The 25450-nt window shown below is 38.3% G+C and overlaps 1 protein-coding gene across 2 annotated transcripts in view; it reads left to right on the top strand.

The window, feature by feature from the left end:
- Nucleotides 1-365: 365 nt before the first annotated feature.
- The window catches only part of DDX50 (DExD-box helicase 50), a 35695-nt gene continuing 10610 nt past the window's right edge, over nt 366-25450 (top strand). Inside the window, exons 1-8 of one of the 2 annotated variants that reach the window (XM_032841565.1) lie at nt 367-565; nt 4012-4311; nt 7483-7558; nt 7926-8104; nt 9546-9663; nt 9778-9963; nt 10451-10596; nt 16804-16953. In XM_032841565.1, coding sequence (XP_032697456.1) covers nt 476-565; nt 4012-4311; nt 7483-7558; nt 7926-8104; nt 9546-9663; nt 9778-9963; nt 10451-10596; nt 16804-16953 — 1245 coding nt within the window. In that variant the 5' untranslated portion in view covers nt 367-475. Of the gene's footprint in view, nt 566-4011; nt 4312-7482; nt 7559-7925; nt 8105-9545; nt 9664-9777; nt 9964-10450; nt 10597-16803; nt 16954-25450 lie in introns of both variants that reach the window. The other variant, XM_032841573.1, reaches the window with a different exon arrangement.

The following is a 25450-nucleotide window of genomic DNA, read 5'->3' as shown; positions in this document are numbered from 1 at the left end:
CTCGGTCCTGTCCATGCACCAACCCGCCGCGCACGAGCCTCTCCGCGGCTTTTGAGGGCCTTCCCAGCTCCAGCAGTGCATGCTGGGAAGCCCCAAAGTGTCTCCGCGGCACCCAGGATAAGCGTTCGGAGTGGGGGAGGGGGGAAAAAGGGGGGGCGGTGAATCACTTTATGCTAATAAGCTCGCGCGTCCTTTGTGGACACTGGCCAGGGTTTTTGTCCTACCAGCCAATCCCTTTAAGAACAAGGGAGGGCCAGTCGAGATCGCTCATGCTCATTGGGTGGGAGGTTGCAACGCTAAGGAAGAGTTTAAACCGAGAGTATCCGGGATTATTTTTCCCCGCCGTGCGGTGCGTGTCCCGGAAGTGACGTAGGCCCTGGCCGGGCGGCCGCCCAGCCCCCGCTTCCTTTCACGCTGCTGCCGCCCGTAGGTGGTTGTGGCCACCGAGCCCAGAAGGAGGTGGCGGCGGCAGCGAATGATGCCTGGGAAACTCCTCTGGGGGGACATTATGGAGCTGGAGGCACCCTTGGAGGAGACCGAAAGCCAAAGGAAGGAGAGGCAAAAGGTGCGCTGAGGATGGGCCGCGCCTCTTCTTGGGCTGCGCCGGCTTGGGCGGGGAGGGGACCTGTCTCCGATCTGATGGCCTGTCACAACCCGGTTGGAGCATCTCAGGGCCTCCCCTCGCGCAGCTCTCCTCCCTTTTAGGTCGCTCCGGGCTCGTTCCCATCTCCACCGTAATCTGGAGTAGGGCTGCACTAGGCTTTGGCCCGGCCTCCGGTGCTCCCTCCGCCCTTCCCGTAGGAGCCTACGAGATGAGCAGACTCAAGATCCCATCTCCGCGGAATTTGTGCTTTCTTTACTCTTTTTCCTTAAGCAGCGAGGCCTGTTTGGTTCTTGTTGGCCGTCTTAGAAGACGATTAAGAAAGATGGTTGCCTTGAATATGTGTTACTTCTCCGTCACCCTGACCTGTGAGGAAATAGATCTTAGGTTTACAAACCTCGATAGCTAGCGTTTAGAGGCTTGAGGAAAAAAAGTGTCACAGCCAGCGTTCCTAGGATTTGGCCGTGATGGAGTTCGTGTGGGTTGTTTCACAAGTAGGCTTTACTGTTATATTTTAATTCAGTTCTTAAGTATTTAATGAGCTTAATTTGAGCCACACTCTTTGCTGGCACCAAGGAGTTCAAATAAGTCCCTGCCCTCAAGGACCCGGTAGAGGGGTTGTAGGGAATTCCCATCCCCACCCTCAAAGAGACCTAGAGAAAAGAAAACAGAGCTTAGGTGGGTGAGGAAGCCGTATTTGGAGGCTGACATTTGACCAAAAAAATGAAAATATTTTGTATAGTTCTAGAGAGCAGAACCTACATTTTCCTACCGTATCATCAAGGTAAACTTTGGCATTCCAGCCAACCAGTTGTTATTATTATTTTTTTTGTGTGTGGTGAAATATACATAACATAAAATTTACTATTCTAACTCTCTTAAAGTGCAAGTTTTGTAGCATTAAGTACATTCACACTGTTCTGCAGCTATCACCACCATTCATCTCTGGAACTTTTTCACCCTCCAAACTGAAACTCTGTTCCCATTAAACACCAGCTTCCCATTGCTGCCTCTCCTCAGTCCCTGGAAATCACCATTCTACTTTATGACTATGAATTTGACCTCTCTAAATACCTTATGTAAGTGGAATCACCAAGCAGTCATAATTTTGGCTCCTCCTGAAATACCTATATTTCCTTCTGCATTCAAATCTTATCTATGAAGGTTTAGTTTATGTGTCTATTCGAAACACTACGGTATATACATCCAGTAATCTCTTTCCCCTTTGAAGTCTTGTTCCATTGCTATCTTTACCATTTTAGTGGCATCTGTTACGTGCTTCTTTGTAAAGTTAGCTCACTTTTTCCCTTGTGTGTCTTCCCCAGAATGTTTCCAAAGATTCTTGAGGGAAATGGCCATATATTTGTCCATCCTTACATAATAATACATTCTTGTAAATTGGTGGCTTTCACGTTGTAGATATTCCAGAAATACTTGTTGGTTTTCCTCCAACTATGAAAGATAACTGAAGATTGGGAAGCAGATTGGAGTACCAACTAATAGAAACAGCATTCGGGTAGTGATCTGGCATTGAGTTGAAGATAACTTTGGTTTTGGATATGTAGAACTATGGAGCTGGGCCTTAGATTCTCAAAACCAGAGTGCACGTGAGGAAAGAAGCATGGAAGTGTTTGTTGAAGCCATGAAAATGGTATGAAAGTATACACAAAGAACAGAGGCTTAGGAGCATCCACAGAAGGAGGAGGGAGGGGAACTATTGGAGAGGGGAGGTATAAGAGGATAAGGAAGGTATATAGAGTGCCATGGAAGCTGAGGAAGTGGACAGTGTCGGCACCCACGATGGATCTGATGTGGAATGATGTATTTCATCACCTTGGGATATTGGTGGACTTGGACTTGAGATCTCACTTTACCTTGCTTTATCTTTCTGAAATATGGGGCCCAAAAGTGATTCTAACCCCAAGGCTGGCTCTGTAAATAACCTTGTTTTTCTATAGAACTTCCTGTTTGGGGAGATGTGGGCTAGTTCAGTTAATGAAAGATCAAATGTTGTAACATGTAACTGTATAATTTATGTTAATGTAAAACTCTACTGTTTACAAAGCATTTTCATATATGTTATTCTGTTTTCACAGCTTCTCCTCCATTTTATGGATGAGAAAATTGTATGTGAAAGTACTCTATAAAATTTATGTAAATTATGGTGAAAATTTTGATGGTGGTGGTTTTGTTGCTACCACTAATAACTACTTTGTAATTTATTTTGAACGTTTGACCAAGTGATTTCGAAGTGTTAAATGGCCAAATAATTTCTTGCTGTTTGCAAATATTAAAACACTGGTCACCAGTTTGGCATTTTAAAACTAAAGTTGCAGAGTTGTCTTTTTTCTTTTTCTAAAGTTCTATTAATTAACTAAAAAAACTTTTAAAAAGTTTCAAGGATTACTAATATATTTGCCTTTTCGTGGAAGTGTAACAGTTGGAGCTTTACGTGAATTACATAGTTTTGTTTATTCTTTAACCTGTTAATTATCAAAATTCGAAGAGGAAGCGTGATGTGAAAAGAGCATTGTCTTTCAAATCAGACAGAGCTTGATTACTAGCACTTTCACTGGAAGGAAATCCTGCATGTTGAGTCTTTGGCAAGTTACTTAACTCTAAGAACTTCTATTCAGTAAAATGGTAAAGGTAATACAGGTTCGCTATCCCTTATCCAAAATCCTTGGGGCTAATTCAGAATTCTGGGAATTTTTCAAAGAGTAACACCCGGGTAGGGCTTGGGGCCCCCAACTTATAATCAAACGCCTTAATATCAAATACGAATATGCTTACTAAGGGGAATAAATAAAGGTTATAAATAGCCTCACATCAGTTCAAGTCGAATTTTTCCACCAAAAGAGTTCAGGTTAGGTGAGGTTTTGTCTCCAAATAAGTTACCAAAAAACTTTCGGTTTTCAGAGCTTTATGGATATCGGAATTTCGGATAAGGGATTATGGACCTGTACTTCCCTTATAGGGTTGTTATGAAGATTTAAACAAGATAAGCCGAAAGCACATTACACAATGCTAGGTAGGTACTCAATAATATTAACTTTTTTTCTCTTGGAGATATTAGAAGTTTTTGTTTGCTTGCTTTTTAATTTATAATTATAAATCTCAGGTTCTCATCTTTTTCTGAAAGGAGCTATTTTGATTTCCCTTAAATCATGTAATGGGATCTGCGAGGGGCTAGAGGCCAAGTCTTGAGAATGCAAGAAATGGGATGAGAAAGAAAGCAAGAGGTGAGGCTTAGGCTTGGCGTTAGCAACCAGTCTGGATTTCCACCAGGTAACTTTTCAAGGTGATGGTAGATTGAACTTTGCTGGTTGGGGAATCATGCTCTCAGTTCTCTAGAGTCTTAAGAGGAGAGCTTGTGACCCTCTTGTCACTGATTTTTTGTTTTTCCACAGAGTGATAGAAGGAAGTCAAGGCACCATTATGACTCAGATGAGAAATCGGAAACAAGAGAAAATGGTGTTGCAGATAACTTGGATGCTCCCAAGCCCAAAAAAGCTAAAGTGAAAGAGAAGCTAAATGGAGACACTGAAGAAGGATGTAATAATAGACTTTCAGATGAATTTTCTAAATCACATAAGTCAAGAAGGAAAGATCTGTCAAATGGAGATATTGATGAATATGAAAAAAAATCAAAGCGAGTGTCATCCTTAGATAGTTCTACTCCTAAATCAAGCGATAATAAACTAGAGGAGGTATGAATACTTTTTGTTATGCATTTGGCATTATCCCTGAAATACAGGCTAATTGGATTTTTAGACGAAATAGAATTGATTCCATAATGATTTCATAATGATTCCATAGTGTCTGGTGCCCTCATTTGGACAGTAAAGACTATACAACTGAAACCTGATGAGCCCTTTTTCCTTTGTCCCTTGTTTCTGTCATTGTATTGCCTTTTTCTTTGAGTGGAGGTTGGGGTGGTGGTCGAATGTAAACCTTTCCTGTACAGTTGGGTTCCTAAATAGTTTTTCCAAATTGCTGATCGATGGTCACCTACTTGGATTTCTTATGGTTATTTCAGTCCCTACCAGTACTCATGAAATGACATCTGACTTCCTGAAAAAAGGTACATAAAGCCTCTTGACTTTGTGTATTTTGCCTTCTGTTTTTTTCTGCTTCTGTAACAATACCAACTCTAAATGATATTTAGATTGTAACTCAGTCTTAAAGCTGTTTGCATTTTTAAACAGAAATGAAACCTAAAAATGATCTGAAGAAGTCTGTTCTGGATTTTTGGGAAGGTGTAGAAAACATGCTTTGTATAGAATTTGCTTTGCTGTACTCATGGCTTTTGCCCATACCCGTTAGAGTAGATATTTTCTTGCACAGAATTTATTCAATTTGTTCTTGCGATTTTCCTCTAGCAGAGTTCATAGATTTGTCTAGGTATCATAAATTGTTAGTAACTCAGGTCCTCTGAAAGAAACAACACTGATAGTCTTAATAATTCTTGGTAATTAACAGTTCTTTATATTTTTAAAATCTGATGGTTGCCAATAATTTAAATACATCTGAGCCTAATTTATTTTTTTTTTTTTAAATTTTTTTTAATTTTTGGTCAGATAGAGTGAGCACAGGCAGACAGAGTGGCAGGCAGAGGCAGAGGGAGAAGCAGGTTCCTGCTGAGCAAGGAGCCCGATGCGGGACTTGATCCCAGGATGCTGGGACCATGACCTGAGCCGAAGGCAGCTGCCCAGCCAACTGAGCCACCCAGGCGTCCCTGAGCCTAATTTAATGTATAATCTTCACAGAGGTTTGGGAAAACATGTTGAATTTTTGCTTTAAAATATGGTATTTTTTTAATTTGTGAATTTGATATTTGTTAGGAAGCACATGTGTTAGAGAGTTGACTGACCTAAATAAGGCCCTACGAATTTGTCTTGCTAATAGCAGAAGTACAGTTGCTTTTGCTTTATTGGGATTTTACCCGGTACAATGCTCTGTATTATAATAGGCTTGGTTGTTTATTATTTTTTTAGATCACACTTGGGTTCAGGAATTCTACTTCTAGGCATTTATCCTCCTAAGAAGATACTCATGAGTTGTGCAGGGATGTATGAAACTCTTATCACAGTATTGTTGATACTAGCAAAAAATGTATGCATCCTAAATGTCTGAGAGTAGGCAATTGGTTCTAGGAAATATGCTATATCTATGCAATAGATGACGTCAATCCTAAAGGTTGTAGAAGAATGTTAACAATGTATTCAGGGGGTGCCTGGCTGGCTCAGTCAGTAGAGCATGCAATTCTTGATCTCAGGCTCATGAATTCAACCCCCACATTGGGCGTGGAGCCTACTTACAAAAAAATAAAAAATAAGTTATTAAAGGGTATTCAATGTATCCTATTAAATGAAAAAAAATTACAAAACAGTATATACAGTATTTTTATTTAAAGACATTTAGGGGTGCCTGACTGGCTCAGTTGGTAGAGCATGTGACTTAATCTCAGGGTTGTGAGTTTGAGGCCCACGTTGGATGTAGAGTCTACTTAAAAATAAAGCACCTGGGTGGCTCAGTGGTTAAAGCCTCTGCCTTTGGCTCAGGTCATGATCTCAGGGTCCTGGGATCGAGTCCCGCATCCGGGCTCTCTGCTCAGCAGGGAGCCTGCCTCCTCCTCCTCTCTCTCTCTGCCTGCCTCTCTGCCTGCTTATGATCTGTCTGTCAAATAAATTAAAAAAAAAAATCTTAAAAAACAATAGATAAATAGATAGATACAATTTATTTGTGCATAGACTGAGGTTTGGAGGAGTGTTTGTTTCATATGTGGCTTTAGCTGACTGGATTATAGTTTTATTTCTATTTATATGTGGCTTCTATAATGAAAATGTATTACTTTTGTAATAAAATTATTTTCTTTTAATCTTAAAAAGATAATAGCCTTGAGGTTTGCTTAAATGGCTTACAATTTCAGTTTGATACTATGTCTTTTATCTGGTTCTCTGTTCGAAACCGCTATTGTGTATGGTTCTGGAACTGCTTTCTTTAAACATAGCAATAATAAAGTTAACAGGTAACTATATTGTCTTTGTTCTATATACACACTAATTAGTACATAAAGTTTTCAATAGATGTTAAATGATTATGTCATGTTAACCTGTATATGTGTTAAAGAAATTTTCAAGCTTACAGGAACTTTTCTTTGTTTTTGTGACCTAAAACATGCTTTTTAGAGCCATAGAACAACTTTTTTTTTTAACACTTATTTTTAGAAACAATTTACTTTGCTCATTTTGTAATTTTTTTTTTTTAGGGTAGTTTATAGGCTTCTCTTAGACCTTGTAATTAATAGTCTATATCTGTATGACTTAGATGATCAAATAGCTCTTCTGTAATGTCTCAAATGGAAATATATTTTGGTTTATGTAGTAGATGTATTTCCAAAGGGAGTTTTATTTGTGAGTTAATCATTTTAAAATGTCCTGTGGGAGGGGCATCTTGGTGGCTCAGTTTGTTAAGCGTCCAACTCTTGATTTCGACTCAGGTTGTGATCTCATGGGTTGTGAGATTAAGCCCAGTGGGTGGGCTTCACGCTGGTCATGGAGCCTGCTTAAGAGTCTCTCTTTCCCTTGCCCCATCCCTCCCACTCCTCTTCTCTTAAAAAAAAATGAAAAAAGAAAAAAAATTAAATGTATTGTGGGGAAATGTATTGTGTAAACTTGTTAGTTGAAGGGATACTTTTGAAATTAAAAGGATTTTCCACTAACTTATCATGTAAGTTAATCTATACAATTTTTGCAAATACTAACTAAAGTTGTTTTGTTAGCTCGTTCAGTAAAACCAAAAACGGTAAATGAATAAGATTCTAAATACCTAGTTGAATATGAACTATATCAGTTAGAACTTTGATTTCATTTTGGCAGACCCTAACACGTGAACAGAAAGAAGGAGCCTTCTCCAATTTCCCTATTTCTGAAGAGACAATAAAGCTTCTAAAAGGTACTATGAATTTAATGGATATATAACTGAAAAATCTACAACTAGATTTTATAAAAAATCTGCCTCTTCTGACCAAACGGAGAATATAGGAAGCATAAGAGAAATAGCTGGTCTTTAATTGCGGTTATTTCTATGTCATCCTTTTTGATATTCTAACTGGTTTTTAACTTTAAATAATTTTATGTATTTGTCAAAAGTGTCAGATCAATTTTTTAAAAATTCCTCTTTGCAGTAGGGATAACTGTAAATATCACTAGGTGGTGTATTTTTAGGCTGACATTGAGGAATATAGATTGTCATTTTCAAATAAAAATATTTTTTCCTTAAGCTAGTCTTAAATATATTTCAATGGAATCTCATTTTACAGGTCGAGGGGTATCCTATCTTTTTCCTATTCAAGTTAAGACCTTTGGTCCTGTTTATGAAGGAAAAGATTTAATTGCTCAAGCACGGACAGGAACAGGAAAGACATTTTCTTTTGCCATCCCCTTGATTGAAAGACTCCAAAGAAATCAAGAGACAATTAAAAAAAGCCGCTCACCAAAGGTAACCAGTGAAAGGTTTAAACATTACTCTAATGGAAAGGGAAGGAAAGAATGTACTGCTCTTAAGTTCAAGTGCTGCCAATATAGGAAAGTTAGCTCTGTGGCAGAAAGTAAAAATTTAGATCCTAAAACAATAATCAGTTGACTTTTAACATAAATCTCAAGTAAAGTTGAATGAAGTAGTTTTTGCATATGAATGTAATGTGTATGGATTCATAGATGTCTTTGACAAGTGTATGTTATGAAGCCAGCATGTCTAATTTTAGGTATATTTATAGTGAGTATATTTAGTGACCTTCTCTTCTTTTTTTTCAGTCTTGATCTTTGCTTTTAAACAATGAATTTGCTAAAGAGGTATTCATTTATTTAATCATTCAGTTAATATCTATTTCACTGGTAGACTTTTTAAGAAGAGGTTATAGAAATGATTTTGCTAGTCCCTATGGGATATTGGAGGTCTGCTTTAATTGTAGTAGAGAAAAGAGAAGACCGTGAAATTTTAGCCTAAAATTTGATGTTTTCAGAACCTGTATTCACTTTAGGGTTAATAAAAGTGAAGAAGGAAAAAATGAGTATCATAATTTGAACAGATATATGACTAAAACTTATTTATTCTTTGAGACTTCTAAATAGTATTGCAATATTTAAGTAAATTCACATGTATGAATATAATTAAGTCATGGCGGTCTTGGATCAGGTTGGCCAACAGGAAAAACCTTTTCTTAGAGAGCTTTGTTTCTTAGGTGAAATTAGGAAAGATTGCAAGTAATAGAAGAAGTAAGACATGGTTCCAACACTGCCTTAAAAAGCTTTTATTCTAGAAGGACATAATTGGAGATTTGAGCTCCACCATTTCTAGCTGTTTGAACTTGGGCAAAACTCTTAACTTCTTTAAGACCTGGGTTCTTCATCTGTAAAATTAGGATAATAATGCCACCTCATAGGGTTTTTGTGAGGATTGAATTATGTAATTCATGTAAAGCACTGGTGGTGTGCCAGGCACTGTTTGAAGCATAAGGAATACAGTAACTTAAATTGACATAAATCCCTGCTACCCTGGAGCTAAATATTTTAGTGGGTGAGACAGACAATAAACAAATAAGTAAAACATAAATATTTTACATGACTTAAGTGACTGAGGAGAAACAGTTAAGGGAGGAGTAAAGCATAGGAAAAGAGGATTAAGAACCTCATTGAGAAAGTGAGTTTTGAAGAGAGACCTGAAGGAAGAGGGGAGGGTATTATAAGTTATTATTCTTGTTGTCATTTGTGCTGTCTTTATTTTTTAAATTAATTTATGTGTATGTGTGCTCTGTCTTTAAATACTATGACTTTAATGTTGAGATTCCTAGTTTTAAATGTTCCTTAAGAAAAAGTCTCCTCAGTTTGAATTTAGATGTCTTTAGAGAAGTATCTTTTTATTTTTTAACCCTCTTGCTTAGGTTCTTGTTTTGGCTCCTACAAGGGAACTGGCAAACCAAGTAGCCAAAGACTTCAAAGATATCACTAGGAAACTCAGTGTGGCATGTTTTTATGGTGGGACATCCTATCAAAGCCAAAGTGAGTAGATATGTGTGGTAGTAGTGCAAAGATCTATTTGGTACTTAAATCTGAAGAAATGTGAGAACACATATTTGATTCTTATATATTACTGCAATTTCTCTCCTCTCACAGTTAATCATATTCGAAATGGTATTGACATCTTGGTTGGGACTCCTGGTCGTATCAAAGACCATCTGCAGAGCGGCCGGTTAGATCTTTCTAAACTGCGCCATGTTGTGCTTGACGAAGTGGATCAAATGTTAGATTTAGGTTTTGCTGAACAAGTCGAAGATATTATCCATGAATCCTACAAAACTGGTATATCCTAATTAAAAATAAACACATTAGCCATGCTTCTTATATTTAAAAGTTACAGATTTTTAATTTCATAATTATTATTACGTCATCCCCAGTGTTCTAAGAAAACTTAAGTTACTTGGTATCTGCTCTCTTTCCACACAAGAAAGTACAATGGCATCCTTTAACTGTGTGTTACTTTCCTATGCTTTCTTTCATGTATTGTTTTTTGTAGGCAGTAGTTAGATTTATGAACTCATTGTACTGATTTCTTTGCTCATTGTCCCTTCTTAAATTCTCACCTTTCCTCTGGGCTCAGTTTTCTTGATATTTTCCCCCAGTTTTGAAAGTTGACAGTTCTAATAATAGTAATGAAGTTTGTATATTCAAAATGTACCCAAATTTTGAATTTTTTATGATTTCTTTGAAGTTTGTGGAGGGGGATTTTCAAGAGCTGACTACATCATGGATATTAAGAAAGCATTTGATTTCTTTTTGTTTATTTAAGATTCTGAAGACAATCCTCAGACTTTACTTTTTTCTGCAACTTGCCCACAGTGGGTATACAAAGTTGCAAAAAAATACATGAAATCCAGATATGAACAAGTTGACCTTGTTGGAAAAATGACTCAAAAGGCTGCAACTACTGTGGAAGTAAGTAGCTTTCTGGCATGATAGATTGTAGCTTTTATTGGTATTTGAAATTTGTTGAAGCTAAACTTAAGTTTTGGGTACCAGTTCAGACCAAATCTATTTTTCTTCCTTTCCTTTTCCTTCCTTTCTTCCAGATTGATTAATTGATTAATTAATTTATTTCTCAGAGAGAGAGAGAGTCTGTGCACAAGCAGGGGGAGTGGCAGGCAGAGTGGCAGTTATGGAGCAGGACTCGATGCCAGGATTCTTGGGAACATGACCTGAGCTGAAGACAGACACTTAACTGACTGAGACACCCAGGCATCCCCAAGTCTTTCTTTTTTTTTGCCTTTAGTCAATAAGATACCTGTGTATTTCTGTGGTCTGAGACTGAGGAGTAGAATAGAATAAATTGGAGGAGAAAAGTATGTTAGCAGACAAGTCCGAGCAAGTGATATACAAGCAGCTGTAGAGAGAGGCTTAAAGTGTGTAGAAAATGACAAAGGGGGCAGTTTAGATCAATTTGAAGAGAACAGCACTGGGAGGTTTAATGTGTTAAAACTTAGATGAAGGGGCGCCTGGGTGGCTCAGTGGGTTAAGCCTCTGCCTTTGGCTCAGGTCGTGATCCCAGAGTTCTGGGATCAATCCCCGCATCGGGCTCTCTGCTCGTCAGGGAACCTGCTTCCCCCTCTCTGCCTGCCTCTCTGCCTGCTTGTGATCTCTGTCAAATACATAAATAAAATTGTTTTTAAAAAGTTAAAAAAAAAAAAACTTAGGTGAAAACGTTAGATCTCTATCGCATACCCTATACCAAAAAAATTCTCAAAAGAATTTATTTTGGGGGCACCTGGGTGGCTCAGTTGGTTAAGCTACTGCCTTTGGCTCAGGTCATGATCCTGGAGTCCCAGGATCAAGTCCTATATCGAGCTCCCAGCTCCAGTGGGGAGTCTGCTTCTCCCTCTGACCTTCTCCTGTTTCATGCTCTCTCTCACTCTCTCTCTCTTTAAAATAAATAAATGAAATCTTTAAAAAAGTTTGAATCTTTAAAAAAGTTTATTTTTTTTATGTAAGAAAATTTTTTTAAAGATTTAAGAGAGCGGGAGAGAGCAGGCACACTCATGGGATGGGGGGAAGGAGCAGAGGGAGAGAGAGTCACAAGCTGACTCTGTGCTGAGCACCAAGCCTGAGGTGGGGCTTGATCCCAGGACTCTAAGATCGTGACCTGAGCCAAAACCAAGAGTCGGACACTTAACCAACTGCACCACCCAAGTGCTCCCTCAAAAGAATTTTAAAAAAGTGAGCCATAGCGCACCTGGGTGGCTCAGGCGTTAAGCATCTGCCTTTGGCTCAGGTCATGATCCTGGGGTCCTGGAAGTGAGCACCGCTTCGGGCTCCCTGCTCAGCGGAAGCCTGCTTCTCCCTCTCATTCTCCCTGTGCTTGTGTTCCCTCTTTCGCTCGCTCGCTCGCTCTCTCTCTGTCAAATATATAAATAAATAAATTTTTAAAAAGTGAGCTATAAAATCACTTAAAACAGATATAGATGAACAGTTATTTGATTTCAGGAAAGGGAAAGCTTTTCTAAAAATAAAGTCAGAAGAAAATACCATAAAGGAAAAGGTGGATAATTTTCACTCCGTGAAAATTCAAACTAATAGTGTATTTAAAAAAAAAATTAAGGAGGGGGCGGAGTGCCTGCCTGGCTCAGAGAGTGTGACTTGATATCAAGGTCACGAGTACGAGTCCCATGTTGGATATAGAACTTACTTAAAAAGAAAGAAAAGGGAAAAGGGAATGGAATGGAATGGAATATAAGTAATATATGCATTTATGACAGGTATGGATAGGTCACTTTCCATTTAATAGATATGCGTGTATGTGTTACGTGTATGTAAATAAAAATGGTCTAAATAAGCAATAGTGTAATGTATAAATACAATGGAATTGGTAAAAAGAATGAATGTGGGAGCGCCTAGGTGGCACAGTCAGTTAAACATCTGCCTTTAGCTCAGATCGCGATACCAGGTACCCTGGAATCGAGCCCTGCATTGGGCTCCCTGTTCAGTGGGGACCCTGCTTCTCTCTCTCCCTCTGCCACTCCCCCTGCTTATGCTCGTTCTATGTCAAATAAATAAAATCTTAAAAAGAAAAGAGAATGCATTGAGTGGCAAAACTTAAATTACAAAATGATACGTATAGAATTATACTATATATATATTTATCTAGAGATCATGACCTGAGCCATAGCTCAGACGCTTAACCAACTAAGCCACCCAGGCGCCTCCTAGAATTATATTATATTTTCCAAAAAATATATTAATGCTAAATGGATTTTTCAGATATTTATGTAAATGTATAAAGATAGGTTGGAAAGATAACATCAAACTGCTAGTAATAATTACTTCCTGGAAAAGAGGACTTAACAGTACGGAATAGTCAAAGGAAGCTTTCTTTTGTATTTTGTAATGGCTGAAAATTTTGTAAGGGTAAAATACATCAGTGAAAAAAATTTATTAAGGGTGTTTTCAAACATATGTAGAAATTGAATATTATAAGGGACCTGATATACCTATCATCAGGCTTTAATGATGATCTTTTCTAAACCCCCATACCTTCTTCATTCCTACCTTTGAAGTAGTCCAGTCATCATTTCATTTTCACGTAATTGTATATATTTTTTAAAGGATAAGTATTCTCTTGGGGCACCTGTGTGGCTCACTTGACCGTCTGCCTTCGGCTTAGGTCATGATCCCAGGGTCCTGGGATTGAGCCCACATGGGGCTCCCTACTCAGCGGTGAATCTGCTTCTCCCTTCCCCTCTGCGATCTCTTTCACTTTCACTCTCTCAAGTAAATAAATAAAATCTTTAAAAAATAAATAAAGGATAAATATTCTTTAAAAAACAAAGCAAAGGGGCGCCTGGGTAGCTCAGTGGGTTAAGGCCTCTGCCTTCAGCTCAGGTTGTGATTCCAGGATCCTGGGTTCGAGCCCCGCATCAGGCTCTCTGCTCATCCGGGAGCCTGCTTCCCTCTCTGTCTCCGCCTGCCTCTCTGCCTACTTGTGATCTCTGTCCGTCAAATAAATAAATAAAAAATCTTTTAAAAAAATAGTAATTTGTCAAAAAAAAAAAAAACCCAAAGCAAAAACCACAGTTATTATCACAGTAGGAAAAATCCCAGTGGTTCTTTAGTATTATGAAATACCTAGTATCCACATTACCCTAGTTGTTTGTTTGGTTTTTTAGTAGTTTCAGTCTGGATCCAAATAAGATCTTTAAATTGCCACTGGTCTGGGGTGCTTGGGTGGCTCAGTTGGTTTAAGTGACCAACTCTTTTTTTTTTTTTCTTTAAAGATTTTATTTTTTTATTTGACAGTAGGCAGAGCAGCAGGCAGGGGGAGAGGGGGAATCCCTGCTGAGCAGAAAACCCAATGCAGGGCTCAATCCCAGGGCCCTGAGATCATGACCTGAGTGGCAGGCAGAGGCCTAACCCATTGAGCCACCCAGGCGCCCCATAAGTGACCAACTCTTGATTTCAGCTGAGGTCTTGATCTCAGGGTTATGACTTCACCCTGCCTGCTTAAAAAAATAAATTGCCACTGGTTTATGTTTCTCTTAAATCTTTTTATTTAATTTTTTATTTTTTAAAGATTTATTTATTTATTTTTATTTATTTGACAGAGATCACAAGTAGGCAGAGAGGCAGGCAGAGAGAGAGAGGAGATAGCAGGCTCCCTGCGGAGCGGAGAGCCCGACGTGGGGCTTGATCCCAGGACCTTGGGATCATGACCTGAGCTGAAGGCAGAGGCTTTAACCCACTGAGCCACCCAGGCGCCCCTCTTTTTTTTTTTTTTTTTTTAAGATTTTATTTATTTGATAGAAACAGAGACCAGAAGTAGGCAGAGAGGAAGGCAGAGAGAGAGGAGGAAGCGGGCTTCCAGCGGAGCGGAGAGCCTGATGCGGGGCTCGATCCCAGGACCCTGAGACCATGACCTGAGCTGAAGGCAGAGGCCCCAACCTACTGAGCCACGCAGGCACCCCTCTCTTAAATCTTTTATATGTATCTCTTTTTTCTTCTAATTATTTGGTTAAAAGGAAATGATTATTTTTCAAATGATGAATTTCCCACAGTCTCAATTTTGCTGATTTGTAGTCCTAAGGTGTTCTTTAATATGTTTCTCCACCTTCATTTTCCTGTGAATTGATGATTGGATTGTAAGGCTTGCAGATTTAGATTCTTGGTTTCTTTTGAGAATGGGAAGAAGCAAGACACTGTCATAGGTGGTACAGATGATTCTTTGTGTTCTTCTTTGTTCTTTTCTGTTTTCCAGGTGCTCTAATTAATATGTATTACATTTTAAAAACAATTTTTTGAGATATATGTTAAAATGCACAGATTTAGGATATACACCAGTTTTCCCCCTACATTATTAAGTTTTATTTATTATTATTTTAAAAATTCTTTATTTAAAATAAATTTAGTTAACATATACTGTATTATTAGTTTTGGGGATAGAATTTAGAGATTCAGGAGTTGCATATCATACCCAGCGCTCATTATATCAAGTGCCCTCTTTAAAGCCTGATCTTTCTCCTCAACATTGTTTTAAAGATTTTATTATTTTTTAAATTTTTTTACTTTTATTTTATTATTTTTTAAAGATTTTATTTTGTTATTTGTCAGAGACAGAGTCTAAGGAGTGGGGGAGCAGCAGGCAGAGGGAAGAGTGGGGAGTCCGATGCAGGATTCAGTCCCAGGACTACTGGGATCATGACCTGAGCTGAAGACAGATGCTTAACCGACTAAGCAACCCAGGTGTCCAAAGTCAAGAGAGTTTTACAGTGAACACTCATGTAGCCACCAGCTAGATCTACCATTAGTATTTTACTATATTTGTTTTATCATTTAGCTACTTATCCTTATATCCATCTTTTTTTAATTCCTTTCATATTGCAGAAATGAGCATAGTTCTTCATAAGTACTTTAGCATGCGTGTTGTTAACTAGAGCTCAATATTTACAGATTTTTTTGAGGCAAAATTAACATAAACTGTATAACATGTACAGTTGAGTGTCTGTACGTGCATGATATTGTGCGACCATAGCTTCTGTCCATTTCCAGAACACTTCATCACCCCAAAAAGAAACCCCATATCCATGAAGCAGTTAGTTCCTCCATTCTCCCTTTTTCCTAGCCCCTGGCATCACCAGTCTGCTTTCTGTCCCTAGGGACTTAACTATTTTGGTTACTTCATATAAATGTAATCCTATAATATGTGACCTTTATGTGTTGGGTTTCTTTTAATTCGTATATTTTTGAGGTTCATATAATATTTACAGTTTTTAAAAGATAAGATTTACATACAAAAATACCCAGAATTTTAAGTGCACTTGCTTTAGTTTTGACAGATTCATAACACATGTATCGCCCAAACCCCTTACCATCATCCCAGAAATTTCCCTCATGCCCCTGCTCAGTCAAGTCCCCCATCCAGGGATAGCCACAGTTCTGATTTTTTTTCTCTTCTTTTTTTTTTTTTTAAGTGGGTGTGGAGCCTACTTAAAAACCTGGGGCTTAAACTCATGACCCTGAGATTGAGACCAGAGCTGAGATCAAGAGTCAGCTGCTTATCTGACTGAGCCTCCCAAGCGACCTTGTTCCGAGTTTTTTCTGCCGTAGATTAGTTTTGCCTATTCTAGAACTTTTTTTAATTAAAGACTTTATTTATTTGGCAGACAGAGATCACAGGTGGGGTGGGGGAGCAGGCTCCCTGCTGAGCAGAGAGCCCCATGCCGGGCTTGATCCCAAGACCCTGAGATCATGACCTGAGCTGAAGGCAGAGGCTTAACCCACTGCGCCACCCAGGCACCCCACCTAGAACTTGATATAAATGGAATCCTGTGTGTATTCTCTTCCTGTAAGGCTTCATTTACCTAGCATATGTTTTAACATTAATCTATATTGTTGCATATTATCAATAGTTGATTGTTTTCTCTTTTTTTTAGTTCCTTTTAATTATTGAATAGTATTACATTGTATTAATATACAACAATTTGTTTATCCTTTCACTTATTGATGGCCATTTGTATATTTTTAAGTTGGGGTTGGAGAGAGTTGTATTACTCTATTCCAGAAAGGCCAATTCTTGAACAGATAGAAAAAATATTTACAAAATAAGTCATTTTCACTAATTTTTATGAAACAGATACTTGATATTTTCTTTCCTCAAAGCATTTGGCTATCCAGTGCCATTGGTCTCAAAGGCCAGCAGTTATTGGAGATGTCCTTCAAGTCTACAGTGGGTCTGAAGGGAGGGCTATTATTTTCTGTGAGACCAAAAAGAATGTAACTGAAATGGCCATGAATCCACATATAAAACAGGTAAGTATTTTATCGTGCTTTCTCTAATTGAGATTATAGGATGATTCGTTGAACAAAAATACTGTCCTTTGTGGACTAGTTTTGATAGTCTTTTTTTTTTTTTTTTTTTTGGAGAGAGAGATGGGCGGTGGGAAGAGAACATGGGTGTGGGGGCAGAGAGAAGGGCAGAGGGAGAGGGAGGAAGAGAATCCCAAGTACGCTCCATGCCCAGCGCAAAGCCCTGAAGGGCGCTTGATCTCACGATCCTGAGATCATGACCTACGCCAAATTCAAGAGTCAGACACTTAACTGACTGAGCCACCCAGGCACCCCAAGATTGTTATTTTTAGAATTGAGTCTACTTCAGAAGGAAGTTATAGCCAGCCTGTCATGGTCTTTAAGTCAGAGTGGAAGTCTGCTTGTTTTCATGAGAAGGCTTTTTTAAGACTTTTCATAATGAGATCTTGAAAATACAAAGGTTGAAACAAAATGAGTTTCTATGGGTAAGAGGGGGTAATATTCACAAATATTTATTGAATGAATGGATCAGAATACTAAGTCCATGTCTTTTTTCTTTTAACTTTTTTTTTTTTTTTAAGATTTCATTTATTTATTTGACAGACAGCGAGAGAGGGAACACAAGCAGGGGGAATGGGAGAGGGAGAAGCAGGCTTCCACTGAGGCTTGATCCCAGGTCCCTGAGATCATACCCGAGCCAAAGGGAGATGCCTAATGACTGAGCCACCCAGGTGCCCCTTCTTTTAACTTTTTATAGTAGAAAATTTTAAACATATACACAAGTTGACAGACTAATGAACCCTGCATATTCATTCTCCAGCTGCAACAATTACCTTATTTTATTCACTGCCCACTCACTTCCTGCTCTTGAATTTTTTTGATGCAAACCATAGATAACATATTATTACATCCCTAAATATTTGGGTATGTGTCTCTAAAAGAAAATAATTGTTTGTTTGTTTTAACTCAATACTGTTACCACATTTAAAATTAACAGTAATTAGTATCTCCAAATGGCAGGTAGTGTTCAGATCGTCAGTTGCCTCATGATTGCTTTGTTTTTTCTTTTAGAGTTTTTGTCTTGAATCTGGATCCACATATTTGTAAATTGTGTGATTTCATTAAATCTCTTTAATACATGGATTCCTTTCTCATCTATTTTTTCTTTTTTTTTTTTTTTAAAGATTTTATTTATTTATTTGACAGAGATCACAAGTATGCAGAGAGACAGGCAGAGAGAGAGGGGGAAGCAGGGAGCCCGATGTGGGACCCGATCCCAGCACCCCGAGATCATGACCTGAGGTGAAGGCAGAGGCCCAACCCACTGAGCCACCCAGGCTCCCCTCATCTATTTTTTTCTTGTAGCTTTTTTTGTTGTTTAAGAAACCAAGTTTCCATAATCTAGAGTATTGCTTCCTTGTGCAATCATTTAACATGTACCTCTGTCTTCTGTATTTTCTGAAAATTCAGGTTTGTTTGTTTAATTAGGGCAAAACTATGTTATAGGAGTAAAAATGTGTAGTTCTTTCTCTTTTTGTGATATTAACATCCACTGATAGTACTGTCAGTTCTTATGTCAGTGTCTGTCCAATCATTTTTGTTGTCTGTGACTTATTATCTAGTAGATTCCTGAAGAAGGGCTTATGGAAATAATAATTGCATTTTGATAATAGCATGTTTATAAATTTATGCCTGGAAACCATTTGGCTGGATATTAAAATTCTTGGTTCATATTTTCTTTCTTCAGTATCTTGAATATGTTTTGCCATTGTTCTGGGGAGTGAATCATGCTGGAAAAAATCTAATTCCAGTCTGATTTTTTTTTTCTTCTTATAAGATTTTGCCTTTAGGCAAAAGACTTTAAGTTTTTCTTTAAAAATCAGGGATTCCTGGGTGGCACAGGTTAGGCATCCAGCTCTTGGTTTTATATCAGGTTTTGATCTTATGGGTTGTGAGATTGAGCCCCACATCAGGCTCTGCACTCAGTGGGGAGTCTGCTTGAAAATTCTCTTCCTCTGCCCTTCCCCACACTCTCACAGGTACTCTCTTTCTCTAGAATAAATAAATCTTTAATCAGTAGTGTTATTAGAATGTATTTTGTACTAAAAGAATGTATTTGGTATTGTTCTTGGTTATGTTTTCTGGGTACACTATAGCTTCAAATATATTTAATATTTCAGCAGAATTTTCTTGAATTACAATTTTTTTGGTGTTTGGTTTGTCTGATTGCTTTTTTTTTTTTTTCCCCTTTAGGGACTCTTTATGGATGTTGGTTTCTTTTTTTTTCCCTCTTTGTCACTTTATCTCAAATCCTTTTCATCTCTATTTCACTTTTTCAAGATTTCCTATTTTTAAGGCATTAGCTCTTATGTTTGCTCAGACTTGTATTCCTTCCAGTAAAGTCTTTGTGAAGTCTTTATTTCTGTTTCTTTGTTGAGTCATTTCACCTCATTTTTTTTTCTCATTTTGATTTTTCTTGTTCTTTCTTATATCATTTAAAAATTCCTCTTAGCTTATTCAGAAATATGCTATACTTTCCATTTGTTTTATGGGGGTGCCTTTCTAGAGCTCTTTCATGATTTGTGGGGATATTATTTGCTTATTCTTTTTCCCCTCTCCTGATTACTTTTTGTGGGGTTTAGCTGTATTTTTTTAAATTATGTTTTTAATTTTAATTCCAGTATAGTTAACATACAGTGCTAAATTATTTCCAGGTGTCCAGTGTAGTGATTCACCAGTTCTGTACATTACTTAGGGCTCATGACGATGAGCATCTTTAATCCACATCATCTATTTCAGCTCTCCTCCAGCTCTGCTCCCCTCTAGTAACCAGCTTTTTGTTCTCTGTAGTTAAGAGTCTCTTTCTTGGTTTATCTTTCTCCCTTTATTTCCCTTTCTTCGTTAAAACAAATGAAAACAAACGAACAAAACAGTTTCTTAAATTCCACATATGAGTAAAATCATATGGTATTTGGCCTTCCCTGACTCATTTCGCTTAGCATCATACTCTCTCACTCCATCCGTGTTGCAAATGGCAAGAGTCCATCCATTCTTTTTTTATGGCTGGATAATATTAATTGTATATGCATACCATATTTCCTTTATCCACTCCTCTGTCAGTGGACACTTGGGCTGCTTCCATAGTTTGGCTGTTGTAAATAATGCTGTAATAAACATAGGGTGTATCCCTTTGAATACAGTGTTTTGTATTTTTGGGTAAATATCCAGTAGTGCAGTTACTGGATCTTAGCATAGCTTAGGTAGCCTCTATTTTTAACTTTTCAAAGAACCTCCATACTGTTTTCCACAATGGCTGCACCAGTTTGCATTCCTACCAATAGTACACAACAGTTCCCTTTTCTCTACATCCTTGCCAGCACCTGGTGTTTCTTGTGATTTCTTTTTGATTTTAGATATTCTGACAGTGTAAGGTGATATTTCATTGTAGTTTTGATTTGCATTTCCCTGGTGGTGAGTGATATTCAGCGTCTTTCATGTGTCTGTTGACTATCTATCTGTAATGTCTTTGGAAGAATGTCTGTTCTTGTCTTCTGTCCATTTTTTAATTGGATTATTTGGGTTTATTTATTTATTTTGGTGTTAAGAATTTTATTCTTTACTGTTGCTCATTTTTAGGTGAAATTAATTTTTTTTTTTTAAAGATTTTGTAATCTCTACACCCAGTGTGGGGCTCCAACTCACAACCCTAAGATGGAGTGTTGCATGTTCTACTGACTCTTTATGAGCTTTAAATGGGCAGGCATGGGTCAGAATAGTTTTCAAGCTTCACAGCTCTAGAGCTGCTGCTTCTGTTACTGTTTGGTATGTAAATTATATCTCAATAAAGCTGTTAAAAAAAAAAAAAAGATCCCCACTTTCTGAGCTCTGGCTATCTTTTCCCTCACTTTTATCTCAATCTTCTCTTCCTTTGCTTCTGTGATCCCTGGCATCCTCAATTTGGATCCCAGATCCAACCCTTTCTCCTTACTGTGGACCTTTGTCCTGGCAAGGAAGCATTGGCGTGTAAATTTTGAAAGTTCATAAAGGGTCCAGGCTGCTCCAGCCTCTTTCAGACCTTACTTCTGGTTCCTTATAATCGCCCTTCAGTGTACAAAAACTCTTCTGCTTTCAGCTGCTATCCTTAAATAGGTCCATTGTGCTTTCTAGGGAGTATCTGTTCTTAGGACCAGCAGATCTCCCCCTTGCCCCATATATACAAGTCTTGTCTCTACCTGTTCATGTTTTGGAAATCTTATGAAAATACTTGTTTCTTACTTTTGTCCTATATGTCTGTGGATTTTTAAGTTTGTTGTCCTAATTGCTGTGCTTGTTTTTATGTGGGAACTGGAGATTCAAAGACTATGCTGTTAATATCTTCCCCAGTATCATTTTAACTAACTGTATAGTTTTAGCTTTATATACAGTTTACATGGACGACAACTGGTAAATAGTGAAAATGATCGAGGGTAGTTGATTTACCTTTTTTCCTGTTACTTCTTTAGAACACTGAGCAGTGGTAGTGTTGCAGAAGCTCTTGTTTTATCTCCTAGGGAGGACCTGCCTTGCTGCAAAGGCTGGCTGAGAATTCCCTTCTTACTAATGAGCTTCTGTGGTTGAGAGCAATGCAGTTTCTCTTCTGCTGGTTTCCTATTTAGGTAAAAAGTAGTAATACATCATTATAGGGGATACAGGATTTTAGGGACTAATGGAGGAACTTCAGTGGTTTCTTTTTCTTAATTTTTAATTTTTTTCTTAAAGTCAGTTTTTACCAGAACAATGCTTTCTTAATGCTGAACAGTCACATGCATACATACACACACCCACACATGCCTGCCCACAAATCATTTTGGAAAATGATTTACTCATAAGTTGGAGATCTGGAAACCATCACTGGTATTATAAATGTATTAATGTCACTTCTTAGGACTAGTTATCAAGTGAAAAAAATCAGTGTTGTATCAAATTTTTAAAAAGTGAATTCGAAGGGGCCAAGGGGATGGGATAACTGGATGATGGACATTGGGAAAGGCATGTGATGTAATAATGAGCCCAAGGTATTGTACAAGACTGATGAATCACTGAACTCTACCTCTGAAACTAGTAATACATTGTATGTTAATTCATTGAATTTAATTAAAAAAATTTAAAAAGTGAATTTGAAAATTTCACAATGGAAAACCATCCAATTTATTTTAAAGTATTTTTTTTATGACTTAAAAACAACAGTAAGGCAATGTTTCCTTTCTTGAACATTTCTCTTACCTTGGGTTCTGCGATATCACACAGGTTTTCTTCCCTCTCCAGCTAACATTTCTAAGTTTTGTTGAGGTCTTTTTGTATTCTTGTTCGTACTTCCAGTATTGGCATTCCTCATAGATCTAATGTCTGTCCTTGCGCCTTCTCACTATGTATTCTTCCTGAGCATAGTGACTAATATTACAGACTTCGGAGTCAGACATATTAGGGTTTAAATCCCAGTTATATTACTTACTAGCTGTGTAACCTTGAGCAAGTCACTTCATGTTTCTTTGCCCATGTTTCCCTTTTAAAGAGTGATATCAGTGGGGCACGTGGGTGGCTCAGTCACTGAAGCATCTGGTTCTTGATTTCAGCTCAGGTCATGATCTCGGTGGTGGAATCAAGACCTCCGTCAGGCTCCACAGAATCCCCGTTTGGGATTCTGTCTCTGCCCCTCCCCACTCTGCTTACAAGCACATGTGCACTCTGTGTGCATGCCCTCTCTCTAAATAAATAAATAAAATTAAAAATAAGGTTTTTTTAGAGAAAGCAAGTTCAAGTGAGAGTGGGGGTAGGGGCAGAGGCAAAGACTCCTTAAGCAAGTTCCCCATGACCCATGAGATCAAGACCTGAGCTAAAACAAAGAATCAGACACCTAACTGACTGAGCCACCCGGGTGCTCTTAAAATGGTCCATTTCTTTCTTACTACTATTTCAGAAGCTTGAAATCTGGAGGTCATGTGTAATATTTCTTTCCTTTATATTTCATTTCTCCTCCCCTTACCAGGCCCCCCGGATTTCATCTACCAATAGTTCTTGAATTCTTTTATGGCCTCGCCCCTACTTACTTTCCAGCTTCGTCTTATTGTACCTTCTCCTCATTCTGCACGCTCTCCATATTTGCCATGTTTCCTGTCATCCCAGGGCCCTTGAACTTACAGTCTTCCTTGCTTAGCAGCTCCTACTCATCTTTCAGATAAAAGTCCAGAGTACCACTTACAAGGAATTCTTCCTTGCCCCAAAATAGGTCAGATTGTTCTCTTACAAATGTTCTTTGCCTTGGAGTGCTTGGGTGGCTCAGTAGATTGAGCATCTGACTCTTTTTTTTTTTTTTTTTTAAGATTTTATTTATTTATTTGACAGAGAGAGAGAGAGCACACAAGTAGGCAGAAAAGCAGGCAGAGAGAGAGGGAGAATCAGGCTCTCTGTTGAGGAGGGAGCCTTATGTGGGGCTTGATCCCAGGACCCTGGGATCATGACCTGAGCTGAAGGCAGAGGCTTAACCAGCTGAGCCACCCAGGCACCCCTGAGCATCTGACTCTTGATTTCAGCTCAGGTCATCATCTCAGGGTTGTGAGATCAAACCCCATGTCAGCTCCATGTGGAGCCTGCTTGGGATTCTCTCTCCCTCCCTCTGCCTCCCCACTTCTCCCTCTCTAAAAAAAAAATAGATAAATGCTCTTTGCCTCTTAGACTGGTGCAACATTGTTTAAGCTTGTTGGCTAAATTTGTTTGCATGCCTCATTATTTGATTAATTTCCATCTCCCCTACCAAAGTATAAAGAGGATGAGCAGGGGGGCAGTCTCGTTTTTGTTTGCCATTTTATCCTGAGTGCTCAGCATGTTGTAGATCACTAAATATTTATTGAATGAATAGATGGTCATTGCCACTGCCTTGGCGAGGACACTGATACCTCTTTTGGATTTCTACAACAGCCTGCTATCTGGGTCTCCCTAGCTTTTGCCTTGCCCTTTCCTAATACATTCTATACATTATAACCAGAGTATTCCTTCAGTGATGCAAGTATGTTCAGGATACTCTTCGGCTTCCAATCATTCAGTTGTTTCATGTTGTCCACAGGATAAAATCATATTCCTTTCCAGCCTCATCTCTTAACACTTTCCCCTTTCACACTGTGGTTCAGCAATACTTGTATATTTGTAGTTCCCTGACACACTGTTTATGTATGAATTTTTTTTTCTGCCCAAAACTCCCTAGTCTCCTGCTCATCCTTCTGCCTACTAGTTCCTTATGATCTGTCCAGTCTCACCTTCAGTGCTGCCTTCCCCTTAAACAGAATTAAGTTAGGTTTCTTTCTTTTTTTTTTTTTAAGATTTTATTATTTATTTATTTATTTATTTGACAGAGAGAGAGAGAGAGAGAGAGAGATATCACAAGTAGTCAGAGAGGCAGGCAGAGAGAGAGGGGGAGGCAGGCCCCCTGCCAAGCAGAGAGCCGGATGCGGAGCTCAATCCCAGGACCCTGAGATCATGACCTAAACCAAAGGCAGAGGCTTAACCCACTAAGCCACCCAGGTGCCCCTTAAGTTGGGTTTTTCTCTCAAGTATTCCAGTAGTGCCCTGCACCTGCTTATCGTACATATCATACTGTATTGAAAATACCTGTCAACTTGTCTGTCCCAGGGCTGTTTCTTTATGATTGTTTCAGAACTGGTGCATAGCAAGTACCTGGTGAATTCACTCATGAATACATTAGGCTTAGTTACTAAGCTTTAGATATGGTTAGGGTTAAATCATTGTTATGAACCCTTTGAAACATTAAAAAAATTTTTTTTAGAAATTTTATTTATTTTAGAGAGCGCGAACAGGGGAAGAGGCAGAGTGAGAGGGAGGAATAGTGTCAAGCAGAGTCTGCACCAAGCACAGAGCCTGACATGGGGCTCGATCCCAGGACCCTGAGATCACAGCCTGTGTGGAAAACAAGAGTCACTGCTCAACCAGCTGTGCCACCCAAGCACCCCTGAACTTTTAAATTTTAATAGCAGCTAGAATGCTAGGAAACTCGTTTGCAATAGAAAAATTATTTGCAGTACGAGTAGAAGATAATATATAAATTGTATAAAAATAGGTTCAGTGTTATTAAATATTGTAGAAATGTAAATAAAACATTAGCAAATCATTTTTGCCTATTAGATTCACAAAAATTATAATGATTCGTAATATACAGGGTAGGTAGGGTATGATAAACCAAAGACTCATAAATGTTAGAGTAAATGGGCACAACTTTTTTTTCCCTTAAGTTAATGTATGTATTTATTCAAGTAATCTCTACACTCAATGTGGGGTTCGAACTCACAGCCCCGTGATTGAGAGTTGCATGCTCTTCCCAGTGAGCCAGCCAGGCGCTCCCACCCCCAGAACCTCTTCTTACAACACGGTTTTGCAGTAGCTATTAAAATGTTAAATGTCCATAATTTTTTATCTAGAAATTCACCTTCTACATATGTGTCCTACTAAAATA

The sequence above is a fragment of the Lontra canadensis genome, unplaced genomic scaffold (genome assembly GCF_010015895.1).
Source record: "Lontra canadensis isolate GAN:19392208 unplaced genomic scaffold, GSC_riverotter_1.0 scaffold3, whole genome shotgun sequence".
NCBI classification, from domain to species: Eukaryota; Metazoa; Chordata; class Mammalia; order Carnivora; family Mustelidae; genus Lontra; species Lontra canadensis.
This window is presented reverse-complemented; position numbering and strand designations above follow the sequence as displayed.